General features: G+C 40.0%; 1 protein-coding gene across 2 annotated transcripts in view; it reads left to right on the top strand.

The window, feature by feature from the left end:
* Positions 1–15,093, top strand: part of SPOCK1 (SPARC (osteonectin), cwcv and kazal like domains proteoglycan 1) — a 455,324-nt gene extending 440,231 nt beyond the window's left edge. Inside the window, exons 8-11 of one of the 2 annotated variants that reach the window (XM_074960402.1) lie at positions 42–263; positions 1,375–1,437; positions 8,845–8,982; positions 10,852–15,093. In XM_074960402.1, coding sequence (XP_074816503.1) covers positions 42–263; positions 1,375–1,437; positions 8,845–8,982; positions 10,852–11,042 — 614 coding nt within the window. In that variant the 3' untranslated portion in view covers positions 11,043–15,093. Of the gene's footprint in view, positions 1–41; positions 264–1,374; positions 1,438–8,844; positions 8,983–10,477; positions 10,617–10,851 lie in introns of those variants that run through there. The other variant, XM_074960403.1, reaches the window with a different exon arrangement.
* The last annotated feature ends 703 nt before the right edge of the window (positions 15,094–15,796 follow it).

Here is a 15,796-nt window from a genome sequence, read left to right as displayed (position 1 = left end):
TGGTGTGACTCACCAGTGGTTGTTTGCCCATGTTCTCGTAGGATTTGACACCAGCATACTACCAATCTGTAAGGATTCATTAGGCTGGATGTTCAACAAACTTGATATGAACTATGACCTCCTGCTGGATCACTCTGAGATCAATGCAATTTATCTTGATAAGTATGAGCCATGCATTAAACCCCTCTTCAACTCATGTGACTCCTTCAAGGACGGAAAGCTTTCTAACAATGAATGGTGCTACTGCTTTCAAAAGCCAGGAGGTAAGTCATTCCCTTATGTAACATAAAACTGATTTATAATTCATTACTATAGATGCTAAAATAATGGTATGGAAAATGTAATTTGGCAAAATGGCTTTTCTATTATTATTATTAATAATATTTATGCAAAACAGTCATCACCATATGTCCTGGGATGATGATAAGAGGCTTTTAAGTATGATTCAGTGGCCAGAGCATTGGACAGGATGTTAGGGAGCATTTACAAACTTGGGAATCATGTTTAGACACCTAAATAAGAATGGCCAGATAAGTATTGAGCAACTTGCAGCTGCCACTGAAGTCAATGGGAAGTGTAGGTGCTCCTCGCATGGAAAGTTCAGGCTATTCACGTAGGTGCCTAAATATGGAATTAGGTACCCAAGTGTAGCCAGACAAATTTAAAACTTTTGGCTTAAATGTTACCATATTCAGATTAATATTTCAAAATAATATTATACATTTTAATACCTTGTAGTTGTCTTGATAAGAAAACAGTTCTGGTTTCTCTTTTTCACAAATATGTAGTATTTTTTTAGGATTTTCTAGGTTTCAGCATCTTTCTTACATTTTGACTGCACTGCCATTTATCTTGAATTGGTAATTCATAGCCCTTTTCATTTAAAAATAAAAAGCCCTTTTCTGTATCCCTTGTGAGAAAGGGCATTGTGTAGCAATGGCAAATATTGTCAATTACATGTATTTCACTGGTGAAACAAACAAAGAAGCAATCAAATTACTGGCACTCCAATTCAGGAATTAGTTCTATTGCTAATAGAAGGCTTATGACCTTGTGTTCTTATTAATGTGGAAATTAGTTTATTAGGAAATCATAAATTAGAAGCCTGGCATTATTTCAGTTTGATGAAGGAGAAGAAAAAAATGTTTAACAACCCAAATGGCCCCAAAACACTATTATTAAATATACTGTGTTTTGAATTTTTTAATTAGTAAAGCTAATGACATACATTTGTTTTGCCGTGTATTACCAGCATATGGGGTTATTTCAGTCCCAGGTGTACAATAGACTACATTGCATGTAAATAGTGAAGCCAATCATTAGAGAGTCTGTCCCGTACCATCTGGAAACTGACTTTCATACATTATATTTTAGGTCTCCCTTGCCAGAATGAAATGAACAGGATTCAAAAGCTAAGTAGAGGGAAGAGTCTGCTGGGTAAGTTTGATCACATGCCATTCATTTCAATAACTAATTAAAGCTCTGTGATCACTGTAACTTTATGTGCAGTTATCGTTTTTCAATTAGAAATTAATATTTTGAGCCTGTGCCTGATGTTTCATGAAATTAAACCAATAATGAGATGTCAACATAAATGTATGGCAACTAATTCAGAACAAATTGATACCACCTCCCCAAAAACATGAATGTTATTTTATATAGGTTCTTACACCATGCTGGTCACCATGGTATCTGAGCATGTAAAGGCAAAAGAGAGTATTTTTAATTCAAATCTCCTGTGACTAGTTAAAAAAGCAGAGTATATAGATGAAGAGAGTTCAGATTCTTCCAATTATAAGGTTAGAAATACATTTGTTGGAGTTAAATTTTGTCTAATTACACTTTTAAATGTTTTGTTCTTCTACTTCCTGTTGGCGATATTGAGGTCTGGGACACATAGTTTCTTTTTTTTAAAAGCTGAAAAGTCAAACTGTTAAATTGATAATTGGACACCAGTGAAATCTCAAGGTGTTCTGTGGACTGCAGTCTATGTGGCATTATTGTAGTGCATCTCCAATTCATTAATTTACGTAGGGCCAAATCACACAGGGTGGGTATTGGCAGCAGTTGGAGTAAAAAGACTGAATTTGGCCCCAAGACATCAGTGGGAGTTTTACTTGACTGAAAATTGCACGTATAAAGACTGCAAGATTTGCCTGATAATCAGCAATTCATATTAAATATTTAACAAATTTTAATTAGGCAAAATACAGAACATACAAGCCGACTAAGTATAAGGTGCATAGCTGTCTGATATCCTATTCTGACTCATGAAGATTCAGATAAGCAACGAATGTAAAATTATTTTAGTTTCCAAAGACCTTGGAATTATCCCTGAGAATTTTAGGGAACACTAGGATAGGTGGAATGGCCAAATGGTTCAGTTCAGATGCAGATGGTTGCATAGGTGGCTGCTGTTTTCTCTCTCTCTCTCTCTCTCTTTCATGGAGGCTTTTATGGGTGAGATTTTCAAAGCCACTTAACAGAATGGGTTGACCAATTCCTATTGTTTTCTAATGGGAATTGGGTGTCCAGGTCCATTAGACAACATGGAAAATCCAGCACTACATTTCTTCAGTCTTTATTTTGTGCAGTATGAAATAAATGTCAGCTAGGCTAAAAAATGGTTTGTTCTTACACATAGGAAAAATAACGGCTGTTCACACAGTGTGTAGAACATACAACAATACAAACAACCCCCTTTGCATGCCAGTGGGATCAGATCACAATAGCTGGAGTAAAATGACAAAATAACACTGGTATAAAATGTTCTCTTCCCACAAATAATTATGTCAGTCTACAATTTTTTTTTTTTTTAAAAAGGAGGGGAAAAAACCGGCTCAATTCAACAAATCAGTAGGTTTCTGTAATACTTTGCTCTACGGGCTAGAAGAAAATATAGAAAAGAAGAACTCTCTGGTTCAGTTAGCAACTTGAAAGTCTTCCTGCATAACACCACCCTTTGGAGAGCCTCTTATCTGATCCCACTGCTATTTAGACAGAGTAGAACAATGTGGGTTTTTTTTCTTGTGTCAGTTGCAAAATCGTGCAGCTGGAAAACAAAACATTCACATGACAAAAATGCTGCTTGTAGTAAAGATAAAAAAGATACGAGCGTCAAAGAGACTGTTCTTTAATTATTCTCTTTCTCTGATATGTAAAATGAAATATTTATATTCTGGACACTGTGCACAGGAAAGATTTCTGTAAACCCATATTCACTGAAAAAATGAGGAGTTTGAGAATTGCCACAAAGTACGTCAAAGCCATTGTCATTAAACATGTTGTATGGTTGAATTTGGAGACTTTCAAATGAAGTCCATCATCCCAGTGGTTTGAATTAAAAAGTAAACAGCCCCATTCATCTTTTCCGGCCAGATTTACCTAGGGGGCAATTAAATGTAAAGACACCACTTTCAAAGAGCAAAACTGGTTAGCCCAGTGGCTCTCAACCTATTTACCATTGTGGGCCACATATGCCGCTCTCTGTGTTATGTGGACTGCATCCACACAATCTATATACTGCCTGTATGGCCCTGAGGATGTGACATGGGCTGCAGCTGTGTGCTGATTGGGCTGTGGGTTGAGAACCACTGGTTTAGCCTGTTCACACTTCTCCTACATCACTAAGATACCTAACCTCTGCTTTCATCAGTATCTTCAAATTGGGTCTTCTCCTATATCAATTCTGTGATATAACAGCTAATACAGGGATCTGCCTGCCAGCCCTCAGCTTGTATGCAGTGTTCTTGTGGCCATGTTGGTCCCAGGGTATTAGAGAGACAATGTGGGTGAGGTAATATCTTTTACTGAACCAATTTAGGTTGGTTAGAGAGAGAAGCTTACATGGCTCTTCTGTAGGTCTCAACTTTGCTGTTAATTCTATTACCAGCAGAAGAGTGGGGTGGGAGGAGGTATTGTTTCATGGTCTCTGTGTGTATATAATGTCTTCTGCAGTTTCCACAGTATGCATCCGATGAAGTGAGCTGTAGCTCACGAAAGCTCATGCTCAAATAAATTGGTTAGTCTCTAAGGTGCCACAAGTACTCCTTTTCTTTTTGCGGATACAGACTAACACGGCTGTTACTCTGAATTCTATATATGATACTAGTCTGGCCTCCATCACTGCTGTATCTGAGCACCTCCCAATCTTCAATGCATTTATCCTCACAACACCCCTGTAGATACAGCAGTGCTATCACCCTCATTTTATATGGGAAATTGAGACATAAAGGGACTTGCCTACGGTCACACTGGATGTTTGTGGCAAAACTGGAAATGAACCTCGGCCTCCCACCACCCAGCCTAGCACTCTGACCAACGTTTTGTATATATTCCATAATAGATGGCCATTGATTATTATCCGTTATCATTATAGTGGAGCAGTAGCAATACCATAGTTAAGACAGCGGCAGTGTTTTCATATTGATAGGAGTCTATCATTTCTCGGGTGCTGTAAGCATACACAGAGTTTTACAAAACACTCCCCGCTCCTCAGGTACAGGATGATAGTTGAAATGCAAGGAAACACAGAGCCGCCATCAAAAAAGAAGATGGTTTGATGCAGAAGAGAGGACGCAGTTGACTCCTGGGGAATGGGAGGTTGAGCCAGGTAAAAGGGGCAGTAAAAGATGTGAAGCTAAGAGTGGGAACAGGAGACAAAGGGAGCAGTTACAGAGGAGGACAGAGAACAAGAGGGACAGGGATGTTGAACACCAAATCAAGAAACATTCAATTGGCAGCCTGCTTAATTAACTCTTGGGCCTGGTCTACACTTAAAATTAGATCAACTTAGGTACATCACTCCCAGGTATGAAAAATTCACATTTCTGAGCACCATAGTTAAGCTGACCTCGCATGCAGTGCAGACATAGCTAGGTCAACTAGATCAACAGTAGAATTCTTCCATCCATCTAGCTACCACTGCGCGGAGAGGGGGATTGCCTACGGTGAAGGAAAAGCCCCTTCTGTAAACGTAGAAAGCATCTATGGTATGGTGCTGCAGTTGCATAGCGGCAATGCCATAGTTGTGCCACTGTAGCAGTGGTAGTGTAGACATGCTTTTAATGTTAGAGATGGCTTCAAATCAAAACCCCATTAATGACCCTCACTCACCGGGGAAGGCCCTCAGATTCTACAGTGATGGCAGCTGTATAAGCAGGGGGATTAGAAAAGAAACGTGGCCCTGGCTCCTGATCGTTTCCCTCTTTATGTTGGGCCATCCCAAAACCTGGGATCAAACTATCCCCCGAATGTGGATCTAAATCTAAATTATCTAAATGTGAAATCTAAATTCCAGACATTCTGGATTTGTGGTGTGACTCACCTTTAGTCAACGCTGAAAATGATTACTGTAAAGGAATTTTTTGTTTCATAGGAAAGTAAGCTCTTGGGGACACTGTGTCCCCACCAGATTATTCCCACCAGCTGATAAATTAAGGAAAAAGTTAGAGTGCATTAAAATGTGGTCCTTACTCTGGCAGCCGGGAAAGATGAGCAGTGACTGTGGTATGCAAGATGAGTTGCAGCCCCAACTCAGAGTATTTGCTCCTCTCTAGATACCTGATTTGCATCCACAACTAGCTATTCAAAACCCTATTTAAATGCACATGCAAAATTACAGGGAAATTGCCATCATTCTGTGCATCGTTCTTGGTCTTCCTTTAAACTCCTAGATAAACGGGGCCAAGTTCACCAAAGCTGAGGACTGCTTTCAGAACAACTGAGTGGCACTCACTTATGCTAACAAAGAGATTGGCCCATTATTTTTCTAAATCTATCTTTTGCAACACATGTAAAGCATTTGTGTGAACACTGCACAAATGATACATGCTGAATTTCAAAGGCCAGGGGAGGAGTTAGTTTCTCACGAAAAGTCACAAGAATATTTTTTATATATATAATATCAGACTGATGCATCAGTCATTATTTGGAGCCAAATCCTTAGCTGGTGTAAATTGCTATAGACCCATTGAATTGAATGGATTTGTACCAGCTGAGGATCATAGTTTCATCAGAGTCAATGTCAATTTACACCCACTCAGGATCTGATCCTCTGTAATCTTCTTCAGGTTTGTCTAGTCCAATGCATGTCTTAGTCTTTAAATAAGAAAGAAAGAGAGTACGAATATGGAAAGTCCTTCAGGATCAATATTGAAACAAGTGACTGAGCAATGAGTGAACTTGGAAAACCTTTATGGTTGAACATGTCCACGCTATTACTGGACTGTGGGTAAATAAAGATGATGTGTCTCTGGGGATTATAATCTTTCATCTTCCTTTCAATTGTCCTGGTATATGAACTTGCTAACACCACTGCTTCTGCTTGCTTGAAATAGCAAAGTTAATAAGTGTGAAAATGTTCTCTGAGATCAGGTCAGATCTAGAAAGGTTAATGTTCAAATGTTTCAGAATTACATTTGTGACATTTAAAAATTAGACATCCACTTTAATATCTGCAGTGGGATGAGATGGTAAATTCAGAAGTTCATAATGTATATATGACTGACTTCCCATTTCTATGTCTTTTATATAAGTAATTGCAGAGCATTTGGGCAATGTTTTCTCATTCATTTTTTCCATGGGAAATGTAGTAGAAATAGCCCTTTTGACATATATGAAGAATCTGTAGAGATGCTCCACACACTGAAGTAGAAAAGTAAGTATTGTGTGAGCAGTAAATCACTGGGCTCTTTGACAAAGAGAAAATATACTTTCTCAAAAATCATTTAAGACAATAAGAGGTGGTTTTTCTGTTCCTGGAACAGAAGCAACCAGCAGAGAATGGAAGGTGTCTATACAGACCTCCCCTGGGAATGAAGCTAACTGATCTCCAAGGACAAGTGGGTTTTTTATATGGCAGCACATTTGCATTACCTCTGTTGAAAGTGGTGGCAGAAATCATACTGGCTTCTCTTGTCTCAAGAAACAAGAATGCACCATGCTCTGAAAGGCTAATGTGCAATGGTTTTGTTATGAGACAAATCTTGGGCTATTTTTTTGTTTAGCCTCAGTATCCTACTGTCTTTCCCTGAAAAGCTCAAGTATTAGTGATTCTTTAATACTTTTAGGAAATCTGGAGTTATACTTCAATTTAGTATAAATTAAATAGCAAGCAGGTGGCTGATGCCTTTCAGGTGTAATTATAATATTGTGGAAGGACTCATATGATAAACACCAGAAAAAATGGAAATTAAAAATGAAACATGGAAATAATTTTGTCTTGGGTAAGGCTACATATGGGAGGACAAGGCGTAAGAATGGCATTTTAACCCTGAAAGGAGGCCTATAGAGATGTTAATCATTCAAGGAGGTATTGTAGCTGGCACCAGTGCACACAGAGGGAGTAAAGAGAATTAAGAAATCCCGATCCTGTGTGGTTGCATTAGGGCTATCCCAATCCTTGTCTGGATCCTCAGCACAGCAAAGCCTGTGCACAGCCCGTGCTCTTGTGAGCAAGTAGGGGGGAAGGAACAGGGAGCGTATCAAGCAATTGTTCTGCCACCTCTCCCCAGAAGCGCTGGACAGGGGCTGGACAGGAGAAGAGGGGCATATGCTACATCTTGTAAAGGGCTGATACAGCATACTCCCCTCCCCAGGGGAAAAGAAGCACTGTGTCTCAGAGGTGGATCTCTGAGTCCCAGTTCTACGCTGGGCTCCTCCTGAGCAGTGCAACTAATACACCATCCCTTACACAGGGCTGTGTCTAGGGCACAATCTAGCCACCATCCCGTGCTCATGGCAGCCTTACAACAAGGAAAATGTACATTCTCATAAAATGTTCATATAGTAACATAGTAGCCTGCTCGTTCTCTCTGAACGAACTCCCAACCCCAGATACAACTCCCTCAACCCATCAGGGATTTGGCAAGACATCTCGGGAGAGATTTTGAAAGGCACAGATGGATTTCAGTGGAAGTTAGGCACCTAAATATCATTTGTGCCTTCCGATCCCCCCTTCCTCCTTATGCTTAAATAACTTTGTTTGCTGAAGTAAAATATTTCAGCTTTTGTTTGCATAGTGAAGATCTTTTTAGTTCTGCTTTAATGTGTGAAGTCCAACTTTATAGATCAGTGGTGCCGAGGGAATAATTCATAGTGAATAATTTACTCCACAAATGTAGCCTCTTCCTCTGCTTGCAGAACATCCATGAACAGATGATGATTTGCTTGGAAAATGAGGATGATAACACTTAAATAATTCACAGGTGTGTCGTGAGGCTAAATGCATTAATATTTGTAAAGTGCTTTGAGATCCTTGGATACAAAGTGCTCTCTACATGCCACGTATTACTACCACTACGGGAGATGGAGGTCAAGAATCTGTTTGAAAGGAATAAAACATAGCAAGCTTCTGCGAGAGATAAGAATAGGAGGCCACGTTTGGAAGTCCAGAATGTATATTTTCACTTTAAAATGGCACTACTTTTAATCAAAAAGGAGAAAATCTTACAGGTGGTTCAGAAATCAGGACCACTGGCTGGAATTTGAACCAATGCAAATGTTTTCAGTTATATCTATCTATCTGTCTACACACAGATACTCCCAACGGGCAACAAATGAACTGAAGTCAACAGCAAACACTAGGTGCAAACATATATATGGAGATGGAGTTAAAATGGGAGCTTGGGCCAAACAATCCACAGTTTGAGTGTTAGTTTTGCAAATCCAGAACTTGATCCAGGACTTTTTGTAAAACCAGAGCCACTCCAGGTTGCTCCATTTGTAATTTATGCCATATTAAGGCATTTTACTTTAAACAAGAAACAGGCCAATTACAGTATATCTTCCTGCTTGATCCTGTAAAGACTAGGATTTACTAAGGAAACCTTTTTCTTTATTCAGGTGTTTTCCTTCCACGGTGCAATGAGGAAGGATATTACAAAGCAACTCAGTGTCATGGAAGTACAGGGCAATGCTGGTGTGTTGATAAATATGGAAATGAGATTGCCGGCTCAAGAAAACAAGGCACCGTTAGTTGTGGTGAGTAATGACCAAGACAACACAAAAATTAACATTGTTGTAAGCCCAGAAATTGCTGTAAGATCAACCATGATAACAAAAAGCGACAATATAGGAAACATAATTAGCAGAGTCCCAAATGTTCCCATGTATTCCAGTTCACAATATAAAAGTGTCTGCGTGCTCACACATGTACCTTTGTCTTGGAGCGTGTGTACAAGAGTATGAAATTGGCAATAACCACTGATAAGAAAATGTTTTTCCTACCAGCTTGGCAAATGCAGTAGATGCTATTAAAATAAAAGATATGCGGTTGTTATGCTTGGTTATTAAATATAGTCCTCCCTATACAGTAGAATCCACATTTACAGGGGCTTCATAAATCAGGGCTTTCTTGAGAAGGGAAGGTTTTTAACTATACAAAGTGTTATAAATTAACAACCAGGCCCTATAAAAGTGCTGATACTACAGTATTATTACACTGACATGTAAAATTACTGGACAGCTCTATATAATCAGGCAAACAAAAATTTCTTCAGTGTGACTCAGTGTAATGATAGCTTCAGTTGCTCTACTTCCAGCGAGAATAGAGAAGGCAAAGCTTTAGAAGCTCTAAAATGTACATGATTACATCCTAAGTCTCTCTGTCAGGGTCAGCGGGTGCTTTTGCAGGAGTGTATGTGCATGAGTGTACATAAAATCAAGCAATTGCAACATATGCATAGCATTGGAGAACCATTTGCACGTGTGGTTACCAAAGATGGGCACGCAGATTCCTGTGTGCCCACCTCTGTCCTCATCCCAGCCAGATACGCATCCAATATAGGCAGGTAGCATATGTGTGCATGAGAAAGCAGATCCCAACTCCCTGGTGGTCCAACCCCAACCTACACAGCACAGCCCCATCCCCACTATGCCACCAAGGTGCCTGTGTGAATCAGTTGCACTGAGAGGGCGTTTCAGTGTCAGTGCACATTCAGTTCTTTGGTACTCCGCTGAGACTGGCCACCAAGAAGGAAGTTAGTGTTGATTGTGACGGGGATTTTGTGAGGTGGACGAGAGCTGACTGGCAATTTTTGACAAAACATTTTTAATGGAAAATTGCCAATTTGTCAACACCAAAACTTTTGGCAGGGAAGGGTCAGTTTTGCTGACTTTCTTGACTCACTTTTTTTTTTTTAAGTAGTGCAATTGCCTCAGTATTTTCTGACTGAAATATTCTGGTTTTCTGATTCAAAGCAACTTTTTGTTTTAAAAAAACTAATTGGGATAAAGAAACCCATTTAACAGTCAAAATTGAAACACAGTGTTTTGAAATTATTGAAACAAAATGCTTCAGCTGAACCACATGAAATGTTGGGGGGAATTTTCAGTTTGTGAAATATTTCGTCGTGAATCAGGACAAACGGGTTGGGTTGTTTTTTGTTGTGGGTTTTTTTTTTTGAAATCTTGACAATTTTCATGGGTTGGGAAAATTGTTTTCCATCCAGTTCTAATGTAGACATTTGACTTTCAGGAATTGATCCGAGACCACCAACTCATTTCATGTAGACCACCAAACAATCATCAGATGGTAATGATTTTCAGTCACCATTCACCTTGGATGGATTTAAATTGGAAATCTAGAGATGCAAGGCCTTGTATCTTATTCTAGATCCCACTGAAGTATTACTTCCTCCCAGATTTGTGGTCATGGGCACAACAGATGTATGTACATTTTTAAGGGGGCCTGCTGTACTGTCCTTCGCTAAATTGCCTCTTTAAAAAATCAATTTACTGCACACAAAAAAAATAAAGTAGTTTGCATAGTCAGAACATTAACAAGCATTGACTAAAGAGATTTTTGGGTTGTTGGGTAAGAGAATGACCTTTTACTCTTACCTATTTTAGAAGAAGAGCAAGAAACCTCAGGGGATTTTGGCAGTGGTGGATCTGTTGTATTACTGGATGATTTGGAACAGGACCGTGAAGCAGCGAAAAAGGACAAAGAAGGGAAAATGAAGATTCATGTAAGAGCAGCTAATGAGGATGATGAAGATGAAGATGATGATAAGGATGATGAAATTGGTTATATATGGTAGTTGTCACTGTTCTGAGGACTCATGTTTTGCACAATATTGCAAGTCACTTCATATCTCTGCAATTGTATCTGAGAACATCAGGCACAAAATCTCTCTCCTCTCTGTTTAATTTTGTACAGTATATATAATTTTCAAGATGGCTTTTTTCCAACTAGCTACTGGTTTGAATGCAGTGAATTTTTTTTCTATCAACAGGGCTCTGAGTTTTGTTAGTTTTGTTTAAGCAAAGTTTCATAGCTTAATCCCCACCCACGCAGCTTGTGAAATATAGCTTATGGGATTAAAAAATAAGAGAGAAAAAACAAACCAGTGCAAGAATTAGAAGCCTGTTTTATGTTATCAACATTGGAGAAGTTTTGTCATCAGCTGTTAACTGAATTTTCTGACCATGCTATAAGTAATCGCTTTTCTTTTATGCAGTAGGTGCCTCAATTTCTGTCCTGTGTCTGCCACTTGTCGCTAAAGAGCAAGTCATCTGTGTATAATAACTTCTGGCTCACTAATATTGATGGTTTTAAGTCAGGAAGAAATCCATCAGTATTTTTTCTCACTTGCTCTAAGAATGATTACTACAGGCTCAGTCCTGCCCTTATTGAAGTCAATGTTAAAACTCCCGTTGTCTGCAAATGTGCAGGATCAGATCATTGTCACCTAGTTTTCATAGTAAACAATATGATCTCGATCCTGAGAGATGCTGAGCATCTACAGCTACCACCAACTTTGAGCCTCATAGCAGGGGAACATGATTTAACCACCTTCCAAAATGTTGGAATGTTTTGTAAATCTAGATCATTGTAACCATTTTCCAACTAGCAAATCTTGGGTTTCTTATTTAATTAGTTTGGACTAAGAGTTTGCCCTAATGTCATGCATGCTACCTCTGTTTCTGGAATAACACACTAATGGATCTGCTGGAAATCCCTTGTTCTTCATTTAGTCTAAGTAACTCCTCATTCCAAAGTTAGGAAGCTGTCAAAGATACTCACCATCAAAAGTAATAAGCTGTCTCTTCTTTATTTTAAATTGTGAATATTTATTTAGTCTGTACAAAAAACAACCTTAGATAGTCATGTTTCCAACTAACATCCTTTCTGCTTAATATGAAATATCATGCACTCCTAATACACACCTATAAAATAGAAGAATAGTATTAAAATTGAATCCTATGATTCTTTAAGCCATTCCCGTTTAGTCATATCTCCACAGTTGTATGACAGCATTCTGAAGCTAAAATATTTACTGCTCTTCCCTGTTGAAAGTCATGGGTAAAATGAATGTACCATATCATGTCTTCTATCCCTTCTGTTATTTTATCCAGATTATCAGAAAACACGATAACGATGAGGAGCCATGAGACAGAATACGTTTGTAAGCAGTTCATTTTTGTATTTAAGAGGACAAAAGTGACCCATAATAGAACTTTAATTCAAAAATCTTTTAGGGCCAAATGCACCCTGAGGTGGCAGGCGTAATTCTATTTAAGTTAATGGAGTTATACCAGAAATGAATTTTGGCCAATAGGCATTTCAAAGAAGACCTTTATATTTCTGTTAAAGACGCTACTTCCTTGTGTGAATTGACTTGCATTTTCAAAAGCAGCTGTGCGGTGCAGTTTACCCCCAGACCGTTAGTCAATATAAGGAGTACTTTGCCTGCTTATCTATCTTGCATGTTCCATGATTCGTTTTTGGGGGTGAATCATGTCATTACAAGGTAAAGTTTGCAAAATGAAATCTACCAATATAAATGCCAAATTCCATTCCATAAGCAGGATATTTCACCTGTTTCCTTTAGGTTTCATGTCCTCAAGCCAGCAGTCTGAATTCAATGAGCCCAAGTCAGACATCCTTCTCAGGGTGTACTTTACCCTTGGTGTTCGTATTGTCTACTATCTTGTGGGTCTTTAGTGACTGAGGGGGAAAGCATTGCTTTAAATGTTTCCAAATAAAGGCCTGATCCTGCAAATTCTTCAGCCCACATAAGTAGGGATTTGCAGGCTCCAACCCAAAGGTTTCATACTAGAGGATCCACTGTATGTATGATCTTATTATGCAAGTCCAACAAATGGACTCGGTATGCCTTGCATTGTTTTCTGGACACCATCACAGCACCTATGTGCTCGTAGCTAAGACTTAAAACATTTTAGCAACTTAACTTGAATCTTTGGCTAGAATCATGTGTGCACAAACACACACACACAGTTGAAATACACACTAGTTCCTGTAGTTGACATTATAAACAGCAAAAGCTGGTTTTATTTTTAAAGTCTTGTTTCAAAACCTTTGCCTGCAATTTGTTTTGAAGAAAGAAAATTTTCTCATTACAAACAGAACTTGTCTGAAGGGGAGAAATAATTTGTTTCTCCTTATCTAGCCAGTGTGCAGGTGATTTGAAAGTAAAAGGGAAGGCTTCATTTACACATGCATCCATGGAATTCACTGGTACAATAACGCAACAAAATCGGAAAGTCCCTTGACAACAGGAATTGTGAACATCAAATGAGCTTATATTTTACTGTTTCAAACACAAGTTGTTATAGGGGCTTAGTTGTTTTCGGCTCTTTTATTCTCTGTTTGTCTGGAGTCATGACCTGAAAGTTAATAAAGAGCAGGACTGCATGATTGGTGTTAATAGAAAAGGAAGCAGCAAGGGTATCCACTGCGGTTTGGTTTGCTCTTTGTTTTTTTGCGGAAAAATGGTTGGCAGCTAAGGCAATTGGTGGAAATCCTACAATCCACTCTGATTCACGGTGATTACTTTTTAGGGCAAGATTGAGCCTTTAGAGTCAGCCCTAAGCATTGAGCAGCACATAGCCTCCGCAGCCCCGGAGCAGCCCCCAGAAAGCATTGTGCCTTCGGAGGCACTGTTCCTCCAAAGTTCCCTGCATGCACTGGGTGGGACGGGGAGTATGCTGCATAAATCTCCCTCTTGCATGCAGCCAGCTCCACTGACCGGTGCATGGTGGGGCATGGAGCCATGACTCTACCTGCTTCTTGCCCATCTTCAACACTTCCCCAACCCCCCTCTGCTCACTTACTCCCATGAGGGAGTCCCACTTGTGCAGCCTTGCCACTAGACCGAGATCCATATAGGTCCTGTGAGGCTGCATGGAGAATGGAGTGAGGGGGCCTTTCTCCCTCTCACTCCTCTCTGGGTATGTCTACACTGCACTCTATGCACAGGGCATGACTCAGGTTTGAGCCCAAGTGCCCCTTCTGTCCATACATCAATGAGTCTGACTCAGGCCAACAAACACTCAGGACTAGGTTCTAGGACCCTGCTAGGGACTGTGACTCAGTCCAACCCCTGTCATTTTGCAGTGTGGATGCAGCTCAAGCCACAGACATGCAGTATGGGTGCATTAGCACAGCTATGAGACCTGGGTCCAGCAATTGTAAGCCCCGTAATACAATGCAGTATGAATGCTCAAGCATGGGCTTGGAAATACACATGCCTGGTTCCCACAGATTCAGGTTTACAGTGCAGTGTAGACATAACTTTTGTGCCCGCGCAGGACGAGAGTACTGTTTAACCCTAAGCAGACATGGCCTCCAGATGCTCTCTCAGGCCACAGGAGAATCCCGCAATGAATTTCTCATTATGCTAAAATTGGCGGGGGGCATTGTTTTAGGGGGTTGTGTATGTGCAAAGAAATAAATGCAGCTACTGTTTTGCATGATCCGGATGGTTATGTCCTGTCTGTGATGCTGGTGAGTCAACTTCTTTATTTGACTTTTGATGTTTATAGATTGCTACCAAAGGAGCATAAGAGAGACAGAGATGGGAAGCCCATTCTGCTCTGCTGTATAATGAGTGACAAGAACAGCAACAAAAGGGGCCTGGCCCTGACCTCATTTACACTGGTGTGAATCAGCAGCAAGGCCATTGATTTTACTGGGGTTAAATGGTATAAAACCGCTGTGAAATCAACAGCATCCCCAGTGTGTTCCAGACCAAACTAGTGATTTGGAACAGCCTCAGGAAGCTGGGCTTTGACTCCTTTTAGTTTGCTTCCATCTCTTGAAAATCACTTTTTATAGATTACAGACCTCGAAAAGAATTCTTCTCTTTTCTCCTTACCTTTGACAAAAAAGATAGCGATTTGCAAAAGGAACAAACACATCTTGTAGTTTGACATCATTGTTACTTGAGCACCGTCAATATCTTGCATCTCGCACATCAGATCTGGCTTCATTCGGAGCTTGATTTTAATCAGATGAAGTCTCTGGTTTTGCCCACTGCCTTTCCCAAGCCCACGGCCTTGCCATTTCACAGACTCCAGGCCCCACCATCAAAGCAGAAGGGGCACCCCATCGTGCCATGAAATCCAGGGGGTCTCCACAATCATTAAGAACTATATCACGAAAGCTGACACCATACCAACATTCTGCTAGTGCTAAACTCATCCCAGGGCAGCTGGCTCCTACACGGTGCTATGCACCACATAAAGCTTTGAGAGTCAAATCTTCTGCTCCCTTACAGCCTGTATAATCAGGTACTATTCAGAAGAAACGCAGGTGGGTAGGGAAGATGTGAGTAGTGGCTGCAGCCTCTCTGTTCCATTTGCACAGGGCGTCAGGTTACTGCATCCACATACATACAGATCCAGTAGGATCCTCTTTCATTCCCTGAATTTTTTTAAATATTTCCTTAAATAAATCCAGTCAGTCTTACAGCTTAATTGACAGGCACTCTGGCCACTCCAATGCCAGCAGGTCTTCATCCTCATTCTCTCTAGCGCTAGGGCCTCATCC

The sequence above is a fragment of the Natator depressus genome, chromosome 8 (genome assembly GCF_965152275.1).
Source record: "Natator depressus isolate rNatDep1 chromosome 8, rNatDep2.hap1, whole genome shotgun sequence".
Classification (NCBI taxonomy): Eukaryota; Metazoa; Chordata; order Testudines; family Cheloniidae; genus Natator; species Natator depressus.
Note: the sequence above shows the minus strand (reverse complement) of the source record. Positions and strands in the feature narration are given on the sequence as shown.